Consider the following 14,243-nt stretch of genomic DNA (forward strand, 5'->3'; position numbering starts at 1 on the left):
AGTGCAAAGCGGCAATTTCTAGTGGGCTTATCAAATTGTTTTAATATGTACTAAGTGGAGGTTAACAGCGTTGTGAATTCAGAGAAACTTCACCCTGCTGGGGGAAATCATGGAAAAACGAATAGATGTTATTTAGAGCAGGATGAGGTAAGAATAAATGAAAGTGTGTCAAAATAAGGCCAACAAAGCTTAATTTCATTCTTTGGTGGACAATATTTGCACAAGAAGACAGTGCTTCTACTGCTCCTTTTCAAGGAAATAACTAATTTTAAGTCTTTTCTCCCTAAAAAGTTCAAATCCAAAGAGTTTTGCAGTTCCCACTTCAAGAAACTGGCATGATGTCAGCCATGGATCTGGCTCTGAGCCATCCAATCTGGGACAGCTGAGGTTAATGGCCTTCAGTGCAGTGTTTTGAGTCATTTATGGTGAAGTTAGAAAGTCAAGCTGAAGTGAGGCAAACAGAGAAATATATAAAACAAGTTTGGCTCATTTTGGCTAATGGAACCAGGTAGTTCTCCACCAAAAACAATCACCAGCACATGCATCTCCCTACCTTTATTGTCTATGAGGAATGTATATGAGGCCAGGGAGTCCTGGTAGTAGGTCACGTCCTCCAGTATGTATGCCAGATTCACATCCACTCCAACTACACCCAGCAACAAGTTCCCAAAGTAGCATGGCCGGCTGACGGTCATGATGAAACCTACAAACAGAAAAACAGAAGAAGTTCCTTTGATTCTGTCGCCATACTAATATGTCAACCTATGTAAACAGTAATTCATGAAGAAATATTATTAACTGTGAGGTACAAGCCATGGCCAAAAGGCCAGTGATACTTCAAAACAACAATAAACAATTTCCAAGTTTCAAATAGATATGCGTTTCTTGGGTATTAACTTTGGCCACTTTCTCGGTCACAGTGGTTGATTTTTTATTTAAAAAAAAAAGTAAAAATTCCTTGACAACATCAATTGTTCTTTAAATATATCTTTAAATGATAAATTTTCTTTTTTTTTTTTTACCCTTGTCCCAGACTATTTAAGCTAAAAATAAAAATAAATGGAAAAAATTTATCAATTTATCAAATCAAATTATGACTGTTCCTTAAAAAAAATTTAAAAATTCCTTGACAACATCAATTGTTCTTTAAATATATCTTTAAATGATAAATTTTCTTTTTTTTTTTTACCCTTGTCCCAGACTATTTAAGCTAAAAATAAAAATAAATGGAAAAAATTTATCAATTTATCAAATCAAATTATGACTGTTCCTTCATTTCTTTCAGGCATCATTTCCATCACAGCCAAATAAAGTTTTATCAAAATTTAAAAAATTAAACATGAGACATTTTTATGAAGCAATAAAAATCAAGGTAAATATCACCTGTGCATCATTTCCAATCAAGCTATAATTTCACCAGAATGACTTCCTGTCTAGCAGCCCCATAAGAGCAGACTCTGCATTTGTGATTTTTGGCTTTACTTATAGTTTAAGTTTACAGTATATAGCACCATGGAAACTTTCTGGTTCAGAGCCACTTCTTCTGAGGTCTTCTGAGTGCATATGGTTTGTCAGAGGGAATGTTAATGTGCCAGACTTGAGCTTTATGCCAAGTTCAAGATCTAAACTTACCGTCTCCCATCTGGTCCGCATAAGGCAAGCTGAAGGAGGCCACGTCGATCATTCGATTGGGGAGGTTGATGTAGAAGCGGCCCACGGTGGTCTCCAGGTTACTGAGCTGGTTCAAAACCATCATACTGCCCTTCACGACGGGCAGGGCAGAACGATCCGGAACGCCATACTTAAGAGAGTTCTGCTCGGCCAGGTCTCGCAAGAAGGCCAGCTCCTTGAGTCCCGTTACTCCTTCTGAGGACAATTGTACAAAAATTAAAATGGACATTTCTACTCAATATCTCTGTGCTATGTGTCTCCTGTGCACTCTCTTAGTTTTGGAACAAAAATCAAATTCAATCTACCTATTTATCAAAATTTTCACAGATATTGTGGGCATTTTGTAAAGGTTTTGCTTCTCTGGCCCATTTAGAGTGCAGCACAGTAATAGAAAGCCATTCATATCCCACATGGAATACTTAACCGCAGAGCTAAAAATCACACAATCTATTTCCATCATGAAATGGTGGTTTTGGACCTTTAACAAAAGAATAGGAGGCTTTCATTTTTGGAGGAACATTCAATTCTGTTGAACTGTTCATTGGACTGGACATAAATTTCAACACTTGAGTCTATTAATCTGATACTGTGACAGGTTTTAATATGTGAATATAATACAACTTGTCATAAATGAACCAGACTTCAAATAAACAAGGAAATAGGAGTAATTCCCTGTGTGTGTGTCCTTCAGAGACTCACAATACCTAGTCAAAGTAGCGTAACCTGCATTGCCAAGCTAATCAATCTGAATCATATCTCTGAGTTATCTAATGCATGAAAAAAGGCCTTTCTCACTCTTTCATGTCACTGAGTGGCCTTTGATGTATTTTCGCATTTCTCTTTCTTCTTTTCAATGATCTCCATTTTAATTTTCATGATGCCAAAGTAATGTATGCTAATTGCAGGCTAATACATGTGGAAAGAGAGGAACAGCTGAGGAGAGCAATATAATGGAGAGTGGTTTCTTACAGTAGACGCGCACACACAAAACCAGAAGAAGGATGAAGGGGCGTCAAAACAGTTGAGCATATTTTGAAAAAGCACAAACATGCACAAAGGTGTTCACCATGAGGCCTCGTTGGCTACGAGACAAAGAGCCAATAAAAAAGCTGCACTCCTTGGCGATATCTCACCGTTCATGAGAGCGTAGGTGAGGATCATGACAGAGTTGTTGAGGTGGCGGTTCTCCTCTTTGACCACGCTCAGGGTTGCTCTCTTTTCGTGCTCGGATGAGTCTCGGGAGGTGACGCCTGATGACAGGTAGATTATCACCATGTCCGTGTCTGTGGGAGGGAAGATGATCAATAATCAATCATACTGAATATAATAACTGACCTCGTGGCAACCTGAGACCATAAACACCTAGATACGGTGTATAATACATGACATCTTGCCCCAATAAAAATGTGACAACGTCTGTGTGGTAACAATTCAGCCTTTCTGTTAAAATCTACCTTCATTATAGTTGACTCTTATCTGACTGTATGCTAGTGTGGTTTATTGTGTGCATTTCAATACGATCATAGAGAATTTTTGGTAATGCTTTACTTAAAGCCCTTCTGTACAATGCATTATAAAGTTATTCACAATGCATGTTATAATGCATTATATATTTTCATAAATAACTGTAACCAAAGTTAAAATGCATTATACTATTCTAAAATTGGTTGTTTGTCATGTGTAATGCATTAAACTTTCTAAAAGAGTGTTCAATGAATAGATAAGTATTATAATGTATTATAACTATGGTTACAAGGCATAATTACTGCATTAAAATTACTTTTATAATGCATTATACATAAAGGCTTTAAGTAAAGTATTACAGAATTTTCAGAAAGGACTTTTTTTAAATACAATATTTAAAATCTCTTTTAGAGAAAAAAAAATCATTTGTTTAATTGAACTGTTAACTGAAAACCCTGTAGTTACTGGTCACAACCATTCAGTTAAAGTGTATTCAAATATATATATATATATTATAATTAAACATTAAAGAACACTTTAAGTGTATTCAAATATATATATATATATATTATAATTAAACATTAAAGAACACTTTTGTTAACACTAAACAAAAAATACATAATAAAGGTAGGAAATGACACGGTGTTAGCAAATCTAATGTACATAAGCTTTGTCTCTTACTAGTCGGCTGTCTAGTGACGTTGCTTGTGTTCCTCAACAACTGAAAGGCTTTCTGGAAGCCCAGTGCATGCTGGGTAGAGCTGTCAGACACTTTAATGTTGTTGATGAAGGTGCTCATCTTCCTCTTTGTCTCGCTGGTAGCAGGTGAGAGGAAGCTCTTGTAGCACTGATCCAGAGAGCAGGAACGAACAGTATCTGCTATGGTCAACACTGAGATCTGAGGGGGGAAAAAAAGGATGTTGAGTGCCAAAAGAACAAATGCAATCAGTGGATGGTGTATGTTGATGACGATGATGTCACTTCCTTACTTTATCATGTTCATCGATGGAGTTGAGGATGATTAGCGCAGCGTCGCGGGCGATCTGGAGTTGGGTCTCAGTGACTGAGGCACCATGGTCTATGATCACTACAATATGTTTCGACTGCGGCCTTACTGCCGAAACATACACAGGCCTGCCAACACACAGAAATAAAGATTTACGATCTACTTATTTGCAGAACACAAGAACACAGCAGAACGACTTTTCCTGGACTCTGACGGCAAGAAGCCAAGTGTAGTCCTGGCGTGGTTCCCGCTCTCTTCACTACAGTGCTTGTGCAAGAGATCCTGCACTCTATTGTGTTGTTTTTGGAAACCCTTTTCAACTCCAACACTATGAAAAAGCTGTCCATAATGCCTAAATCTCGTATATACATCAGGCTGAAAACCTGAGTACCGGGGTTTCTTGTGCAATCTCAAACAGGAGGAGAGAAGTTGTGGGAACACCATCAGAAATGAGCCCATCTTTCAGCACAGGCACACATTGCCCACAACACTGTGTGGCAGATTCCAGTAGGGTTTAGTAGAGGCGACCCTGCATTCCAGTAAAGGGCATGAGGCCTATTGTAACTACATTAAACAGACCAGCCACACAAGACGCTAAATTCTGAGGAGCCCATGACAGTGTGAGGGCGATTAACTTAGTTTTTGTGCAAAAACAGAAAATAACCTTTAGTTGGTCTCTAGCTAAAAGATGGGGACAGAGAAAAGAGACAAATCCGTTAATTAAAAATACTACTATAAAGACAAAAACAGCAAGAGTATTTGACTTTTTTTTTTAACACAAATAAGTACTTGGCTAAAATTTCTAAAGATTTCTAAATAGAATCAATCTAAACAGCTTCTTTTAAAAAGGCAGTGTTGGAAAAATATATACTTAGATGGTGTGCACGAATGTGTTTGAATTTTATTAAAACAGGAAAGTTAAAAAAAATAGAAAGTCTCATTACCAAGCATGCCTTAAAGACAGTGATAACCATGGGATTCAATAACTTGCTGTAGGGTATATCAGTGTTCAGAGTGAAAACTTAAAGGACAGTGTGTGTGTGTGTGTGTGTGTGTGTGTGTGTGTGTGAGAGGTATTACTCTGTGGTCTCATCTTAAAAATAAATAAATAAAATAAATAATTAATAAAGAAATAAAATAAATACATAAAAGATGAAAAACAAACATAAATAAGTAAACAAATAAGCAAGTAAATAAATAAGTAAACAAAGTTGACTTTGTTATCCATGTCAATCTCTATCACTACTTGTCAAGTCATATATTATCATTAAAGTCTAAAGCATTCTTTCATAGAAACATTAGTATCTAAATGTCACAAACTCTCTAAGACAATCACCCAGAACTAATTTAATATGCCATGCAGCATGGACCTATTTGAATGGAGTGTGCACTTGAAGCAGGCAGCTGTAGGGTTCGTGTCAGTTGAACAGGCCCCAGCTGTGTGACGGCCGGAGCCCAGACAAGCTGATCCTTTCCAAACACTCGAGAAGCACAGCGATCACCACTCTGCTGCCATCAATTCAAGCGTTTATTTACTTAACAGGAGCCGGGAAGTGAAGGAAAGTGGGGAAAAGAACAAGAAAAGACAGGAAAATAAGGAATACAACTGAGAGAGAGGCAGTGGAAGTATTCAGGAGGGCATACGTCTATAAGTATGATCCTTTTCAGAAATGTATTTTAGTAATATTACATGAACCTTTTACACCCAAAGTTAAAAAAAGAACAGAAAATAAAAACGATTTTAAGTCACAGAAAGAGAAAGAATGTGTGCTACAAGAGGTTACTCGGGTCAATTAAATGTGATTCACCCATTCCACTTAAACATGCCGACATCTTTAAGTGGTTTGAGTGATTCAAAATGTAAACTCAAACAATACAAGGCCAATATTATATAATATAATTAAGAATGAAAAAATAATGAAGAAAGAAAAGGTTTATTAAAGAAAACACTAGCTTTAGGTGCCACAGAGACATGGAATAGCCTTTCCTAATTCTGATCAAAATAAACATAGTTCATCAAATTGCTGTGGAAACCTGCAGAAGAAGAAAAATGCATGCTAAGCATGAACAGGCGTCCCAACCACAAATGAGCCTTCAATCCATACCCGAAGTATAAACAGGAACTTTACAGCATGTTGACAGCTTTAAAAAACATGTGCTGCCCCAAGAGTGCTTAATCCCCCATCCAGTGTTTAGAGTAGCTGAGAAGCAGAGTCATGACGTGACACCCCTTCATTCCACTTTAAATCTCCACCGACTTTTATATTTCTTCTCACTTACGGTGCTGTCAATTTCAAGGTTATTATTAACTCCAAAAATCGTTGCATTTGCCTTTTCCTTATGTAAACTCTCTTCCTCATCCAGCCAATGGGAATTGTTGTGTATTTCTCACAGAGACAGTGATAAACCAAAAGTTGCGTCTCAAGTAGGCTGTGAGCCTAAATAGTATGCATAATAATTTGAGTATCCCAAATCGTAGTAAACGGCAATGGATTTTTAAGAAGCGCACATCTGCACATGCTTTTGTGGCTAAAACTGACCACAATCCCTTGTAATCCATCACAAAAGGAGTTTGTGACTGTTGTGCAAGTTCCAATCCCCCATAAAATTTAATCCTCAACCTGATAAAAAAGTAGCATTATTGTGGTATCTTGATCCTAACAAATCAAAAGCGTTTTTCTTAACCAATTACTGCTATGCTAAACTGTTTATCTTACTAATCTAAGGCTAACTGTGAAACTGCACTAACTTGGCTAACTGTGATTTTTTTTTAGGGTTCTTTGATGAATAGAAAGTTCAAAAGAACAGCATTTACTTAAAATAAAAATTTCTTATAACATTATAAATGTCTTTACTATAATTTTTGACCAATTTAATGGATCTTTGCTAAATAAAAGTACAATTTGACCTTAAACATTTGGACAACTATTTATTTTTCTATCAGCAACAAAATAAGTACATACTTTAAGTGCTTATAAAGTTGGGACGCAGCTTTATGACAGTCGGGAGAACGCTTGCAAAACTCTGAGAAATAAACAGATAGAGATGTGAAGAGGAGTAAAGGGTGAAACAAAGGACACCAAAGGGGAGAATGTTGGGGAAATAGGAACCAGCCCTACAAACTAAATCAAAGACATCACATCACACTGTAACACAACACTATCTCTCTCTGTCTCTCATCGCTCTATTCTCAAGGTTTTTCCTCCCTCTTAATTGTTTCGCCCCCCGCTAAACATTTCATCAATGTTTAGACTAACAGGGATCAAATGTGACTGATGACTGCCTGCATGGTTAGCAGGGTCAGTATTCAATGACAAATGGAGGAAGAGTGGTAACATGAACTCCTGATGACTGCCTTACAAAAATAAGCATCTGTATGAAGATGAATTGGGATAATCTGTTCTGGAGCGAAAGCAAGTGTGTGAGGCCAGAAGGAGGGAGAGTCTGAACCAAGGTGGCTGAAGAAAAAAAAAAGGCAACTGTGTTGAACACTAAACCTGAGAATGAACTGTGCTGTTACTGTACACTACAATGTCCTTTCTCTCCCTAAACTAAAGTGCTACCAATCAGTTCATACAGACGGTTAACAAAACAATTCTCCATTTCTTCAGAGTTCCTATGCACCATTAGTGGGCCTATGTAATCCAATTCACAAATGAATGACCATTATAATCTGGTTATTTTAAAGAACTGATCGAAAGGAATCAAGTTATCGTTGGATTCAGACTACCCACATGCTGGATTCATCACAGAGGTTAATTGAATTGAACTGAATTAACTGAATCAGTTAGTATTCTTTTGTCTATATGTAGTTAAAACAACAATAGGGGGCTTTCCCGTTGCAATACACGGATGTATCTGATACGAAGAGGAGGTGTTGACACTGGCTCAGTGTAGAACGTAGGGCTGCACGATTAATCAAAAAAAAAATCATGACTGGGATCGGTATCGGCCGACCGTAATGTTAGTTTTTTTTATTAGTTGTTTTTATTTATTATTGTTAACATTCTATTTCTGTTCAACAGCTTTTAATTTATTCACTTTAAGGGGTCTAAAATAAGTACTTTTTAAGTCCAGCACTTTATTATAACTGAAAGTCCTGTGTAGACGGCACTTTTTTTTTTTTTACTTGAGTGCAATAAATATTTTGGTTGAAAAAATGAGAATCGTGGTCTCACTTCCCCTGGAGAAAAATCGTGATTCACATTTTAGCAAGAATCGTGCAGCCCTAGAAGAAAGTGATAAAAACATGCACTTCCTGATTGGTGGGGTAGCGCAGATATAAAGGGGAAAAGAGCACAGAGGTACAAAGCTGTGGTCACTTAAAAGAGAAGGAATAAAAACAGAGAGATGAGAGGAGAGAAAATAAAGTATTTGCACACGCAAATGAGCAAGGTCACGTATTCAACAGCACTGTTCATTTTTGTCTCACTCAAAAGGCCAAAAAATCTTTGAAGATTTGACGTCAGAAAAGCAATATTGTTCTTTGCAAATGGTTGCCATGGCAGCAGCTGGATAAGTGGAAATTGGCTTTGGGTTTTTGAAGCTTAGTGTTATACACACCAGAGTTGAGGTCTCGTCCTGGGTTGAAAGCTCGGCTATTGACGGTAGCGGAGAGACGATCACAGCTGATGGTCTTCGAAACATTGGCATTAAAATTACCATCAAACCTGAAATCAGAGAGAAGACAAAACATCAATACAGATTATTTTACCTCGGCGATAATTAGAAAGTGACACTGAAGGATATACAGTCCAGCACTTGATTGGTCGAGTGTTCAGTTAGTTCAAGGCCTCAGTCATGAAGAAAAATGAAGCTGAAGTTTTTCTCATTCTATAATAACAGCTTTTACAGTTTTGTGGTAAAACCCCCTGAGGAAGACTGTCGATATCTATTTCTACCAGCTGCACAGCTCTTCTGCTGAAGATGAAAGAGGAAGATGGAGGGATGCAGTCTGAAGGGAGAGAAGGATGACGAAGAGCAGATGGGAGAACCCTTTTGATTTTATTCACAGCATCCAAATCTTTCAGACAGGCATGAGAGGCAAATTTATAGATAAAATATAAATATAAAAAGAAACAGCAAAAAATTGCACAACTGTTCAAGCATTTGGGTTCAGTAAGTTTTTTCCAAATACTTCTTGAAAAATACTTTTATTTAGCAAATATGCATTAAATTGATTAAAAAAAACACTGTAGAGACATTTTTAATGTTACAAATGGCTTTTTCTTTTAAACTCTCTATTCATCACAGAATCCTGAAATAATACCTAACACTGTTTCCACAAAAATATTAAGCATTAAAACATTTTCAGCATTGATAATAATATTTAAAAAGTTTCTTGAGCACCAAATATTAAGAATAATAAATAATAAATAAGAAGTGTTTTCTGAAGAATCATGTGACACTGAAGACTGGAGTAGTGGCTGCTGAAAATTCAGCTTTACCATTACTGTCATAAATCGTACATTTAAAATATATTAAAGCAGAAAATTGTTATTTTAAAGCATAATAATACTTCGAAACATTACTTTTTTTACTGTATTTCTGATCAAATAAATGCTATGGTGAGTATAACAGAATGCTAAACTAATAAAACTTTCCAAAACATTAAAAAACAAAACATACCTGAATGGCAGTGTACATATAAAATATAGAAAAATAGAAAAAATACAAGCATAATACAAGCATGTCTTACTAATATTCCATCGAAATTCAAATCTTCAAGGTAAAGGGTAAATGCGAAATCTATATAAAATTATTTTACTTAGTCTTAATAAAACTAGCCATAACCGTTACTTGTCAAATTGTATGTCAGACCGAAGACCCATTTATTTATTTTATTAATCCAATAATGCATTGCACAAAACACACTGTGGTTGGCAAAAAACTAGTTTATCCACACTGCAAATAAAAAAGCATGTAATGCAGTCTTACTTCCTTTATCTTACATAGTTTTGCTCATGGTTTGCAAATCAGGATGGTATTCGACCCATCCATTTTGGCATTTGCCTAATTTATCAAGATACAGATGAATTTACACTAATATATATATAACTATTCAGAATATGCTGCAAACTAATATTTCATAGCCGCCCATTATGCTGCTGTTTCAGGTCTCTGCCTGCACTAACCGAGCACTGATCTAAGCAGTGTCTCCAGAGATCTTGCACTGCCACACTTGCTTTCATCTCCCTTATGACTCTACAAAAACACTGCTGCACCCACCCACACACACACACACACACACACACATAATCTCTGAAACAAGCTCTAGCCATCATTTCCTCATCATCTGCCAACCGAATGTGTTCTGATGGCAGTTACTGCATACATCTTTATGTTCCTCTTCACACAATCCCCATAATGCACTGCTCTCCCCTAAATGCACCGTATTTGTCCTTTGCCACATGAACTACGTATGTTCTTTTCCATCACCCATTACTAAACTAGTGTCTTTCTCACCATCGGGTTCATTTCTTTCTCCCCATTATCGTCGTCTCACAGAGCCGGAGCGGGGCTGCGGTTTGATTGACAGCTGCTGTGATGTGCAAAGCGCTTTGAACTTCAGACATTTAATTCCCATCAGGCCATAGTCATTAGAATTCTCCTTCAACACACTTTACATGTGGTGGCAAAGCTAATGTGCTAGATAAAAAATACATTTGCAAGCTGCTTTGAATTTTACATCAGAAAAAAGACGGGAGAGCAAGTGAGCAAAAGGGAAAGCGGGGGAAAGAACGAGTGAGAGAGCGAGAAAGGAGGAGAGAAAATATATATTGAATAAAAGCTTGAGACTTATTCCTCCTCTATGTTTGATTTCGGTTCAACATGCAAATTAGGGCCTCTGCAAAAACATTCAGAAAGAATGAGGGGGGGGAAAAAAGGAATGAATGGAAAAACAAGCCCTCAAGGTATCGTTCAGCTTGCATGGTGTGAAAAACAGCATCTGACCTAAAATAACCAAGAACTTAAAACACATCTGCTGTTCACTTCTAATTGCATATTACAATTTCATATTGAAATTATAAGCATACGATTTTAATTACATTATAAATTATCCTAAAATTGAAGCCAACTGTCATGATCTCAACCATTTAAAGGGGTCATATGATGCTTTTTTAAAGATCATTATTTTGTGTATTTGGTGTAACAGAATATGTTGACATGCTTTAATGTTCAAAAAACACATTATTTTTCAAATACTGTACATTATTGTAGGTCCTCTATGCCCCGCCTCTCTCAAACGCTTCGTTTTCTACAAAGTCCCGCCTTCCGACAAGCACAGTCTGCTCTGATTGGCCAGCTAACCCAGTGCATTGTGATTGGCCGAAAACCGCAAGCACTTGTCTGAAATGTAACGCCCCTTACCATAATCCCGAGCTTCATCTTTCAAAATAAATGTAAAAACAGCGCAAAACCACGTTCATATTCGCGCGATTTTTTGCGCAGCTCGTCTGTGAACAACGGCTCTGTGTAGTTAATGCTGCTCAATGTGAAAGCACGCACGTGATGGAGATTTACCGCTGATTACAGAACCGGCTTTACTGATAAGATGCGCGTTAAATATCGCATGCGGTTTATCGTGCAGCCCTAGATCTTATCTATGCACAATCAGCTTGTAACACTCCAAAGAGAAAGGAAAACTTGAAATCGCATCATATGACCCCTTTAAAACGGAAAATTCAAATAAAATGTTAATTTGATTCTGTTGATAATAATTAAGTAATTATAATAAATAATAAATGAAACTGGTCACAGTTACATTCAAAATATGCATTTAAATTGCATTTTAAAAAAGTATGACATGTATATTACCAGGCAAAATATACAAAATAATAATAATAATAATAAATGAAATAAACAAACAACACAGGATTTAAACATATGATGCTGTTTACAACATGCAGACATCAACTTACTATATTTAAATAATAATAATAATAATAATTTATTATTATTATTATTATTATTATTAACACAGAAAAATCTCATGTTTCATTTCCTTCATTAGATTTTATAACCGACACAAGGGGGAATGAACACTTGGCCAAAAATGGCTGATTAAACGACTAAGCCGATATATTGGTCTATCAATAGCAGAAAAATAAACCCTTTAGTCATAAACACCCAAAGTAGTATTTTGTGCTAAAAGTAAAATGGGAAATACATAATGCATATGTGTCAGATGACAATTAAATGTATGATCGGGTATTAGAACGCAGTAATTCTAAATGAATGCTTAATCTGTGTCAGTACACAGTCATTATTATGAGCAGTGAACGCTTTTAGCCTCTTAATATTTAAACTAAGCAAAGTGCTGTCCTAATGTACTGAGATTAACTCCTCATTTAGTGGCACTTCATGTTTGACGGTGACAAGAACAAGTCCCTGTGATTCTATTCCACGGCTAATAGAGTGCTGGCAGATCAGTGACGTCTCGCCACGCGGCGGAGATGAGATGCACGTACCACTGCGGTATCAGCTCTGTCTGTCACACACATACACACACTCACACTCTCACTGCATCTATCAGAATGGACTTCATTAGCACAGCGGCCTCCAAAAGTTAAGAGAGAGGCTCAAGGGGGATTATGGGAAAAGAGGTTCCCTATTTCACCCTGCATGGACTCGGGAAAGCATGCAGTCCGGCAGAGCAGCCTTTAAGACCCCTTTATGGTGACTTAAGCCCATCTTCTCGCTCCCTTTCTGCATCCCTCTCTCTCTCTCGCTCACACAGTCTCTCTCACACTCTATCTTTATTAGCTCAGGCTCAGAGTCTGTCCAAACGGTCTGGCTCCAAAAGGATTGGGAGATACAAACCGGATTAACAGTTAACAGAGAATGAGAAAAGGAGTGAAAGAGGGAGGAAAGGAGATCAGGAGAACGAGAGTTTGCTTGTGGAGGAAGAAACCCTAATCAAGAATAATCACTGTAATCACTGGGAAAACAAAGATCCAAGTGAAATGTTTTTAAAAAGGAATGTGATGTAACGTGATGGTCTAAATTCATTGCCGTAAGAATGAAAAACAAAAACAATCTTTGAATTAATATCTGAAATGTTTTTCTCCAACCACCTGAAAATCTGAATTGATTTACCTTACTGTAACTGTTGTGATATAAATCCTGTTTAAATTTAAGAAACACTGTAAACATCATACATACATACATCATTCATACTTCATGTATTCATATATTTGGTTACACTTTATTTTAAGGTGTCCTTGTTACAGTGTAATTATACATTTAAGTACTGAGTAATATTAATTAACTACATGTACTTACTATATGTTAGGGTTAGGATTAGGGTTTGGCTTAGGGTTATTTGTATGTAATTTTGCATAATTAATTGTTATTATAATAGTAAGTACAGGTAACGTGTAACAAGGACACCTTAAAATTAAGTGTTACCAAACATTTTAATAAAATTATATGTACATACGTTGTAAACATCATAGACTAGAGTGATAAGTTTGGGGTCGGTAAGATTTTTTAAATGATTTTGAAAAAAAAAAACTGTTCACAAAGGCTGCATTTATTTGGTCAAAATGACAGTATAACAGTAATTTAGTGAAATATTATTACAATTTCAATTACTGTTTTCCATTTTAATATATTTTAAAATGTAATTTATCCATTTGATGGCAAAGCTAAAATTTCAACAGCCATTACTCTAGTCTTCAGTCTCACATCATCCTTCAGAAATGATTTGTATATGCCGATTTGGTGCTCATTCTTATTACTATCACTACTATTGCTTAATTTTTTTATTTGAAAACAATGATACAGCTTGTTCAGGATTCACAGATTAATAGAAAGTTCAAAAGTACAGAAACTGGAAATTGGAATATCCTTAAAAGGCTAAAAATGATACTGCATCATAGGCCTGGGCGATAAAACGGTATCGATATTTATATAAATAAATAATATTCGATATAGCGCACGATATAGGCAGGTACTATGAGTGACGCAGACAGCACACACAAACACGAGCACATGCTGTAATGAGTGCTGTGCCTGCCTGTGATGAGGAGATTGTGAATAAAGAATGAATATTAGTCGAATTTGCGTCATGGGGCGCGCGGTCCGGAGCGCTGTATGA

The 14,243-nt window shown here is 36.5% G+C and overlaps 1 protein-coding gene across 1 annotated transcript in view; it reads right to left on the bottom strand.

Moving 5' to 3' along the window:
- Positions 1-14,243, bottom strand: part of cachd1 (cache domain containing 1) — an 83,127-nt gene that overhangs the window by 25,096 nt on the left and 43,788 nt on the right. The window contains exons 5-10 of the mRNA XM_016551160.1: positions 8,701-8,811; positions 4,125-4,269; positions 3,817-4,033; positions 2,805-2,954; positions 1,633-1,866; positions 554-703 (exon numbers count right to left, since the gene is read on the bottom strand). Coding sequence (XP_016406646.1) covers positions 554-703; positions 1,633-1,866; positions 2,805-2,954; positions 3,817-4,033; positions 4,125-4,269; positions 8,701-8,811 — 1,007 coding nt within the window. The remainder of the gene's footprint in view (positions 1-553; positions 704-1,632; positions 1,867-2,804; positions 2,955-3,816; positions 4,034-4,124; positions 4,270-8,700; positions 8,812-14,243) is intronic.

The sequence above is a fragment of the Sinocyclocheilus rhinocerous genome, unplaced genomic scaffold, assembly GCF_001515625.1.
Source record: "Sinocyclocheilus rhinocerous isolate Xijiao unplaced genomic scaffold, SAMN03320098_v1.1 scaffold1182, whole genome shotgun sequence".
NCBI lineage: Eukaryota > Metazoa > Chordata > Actinopteri > Cypriniformes > Cyprinidae > Sinocyclocheilus > Sinocyclocheilus rhinocerous.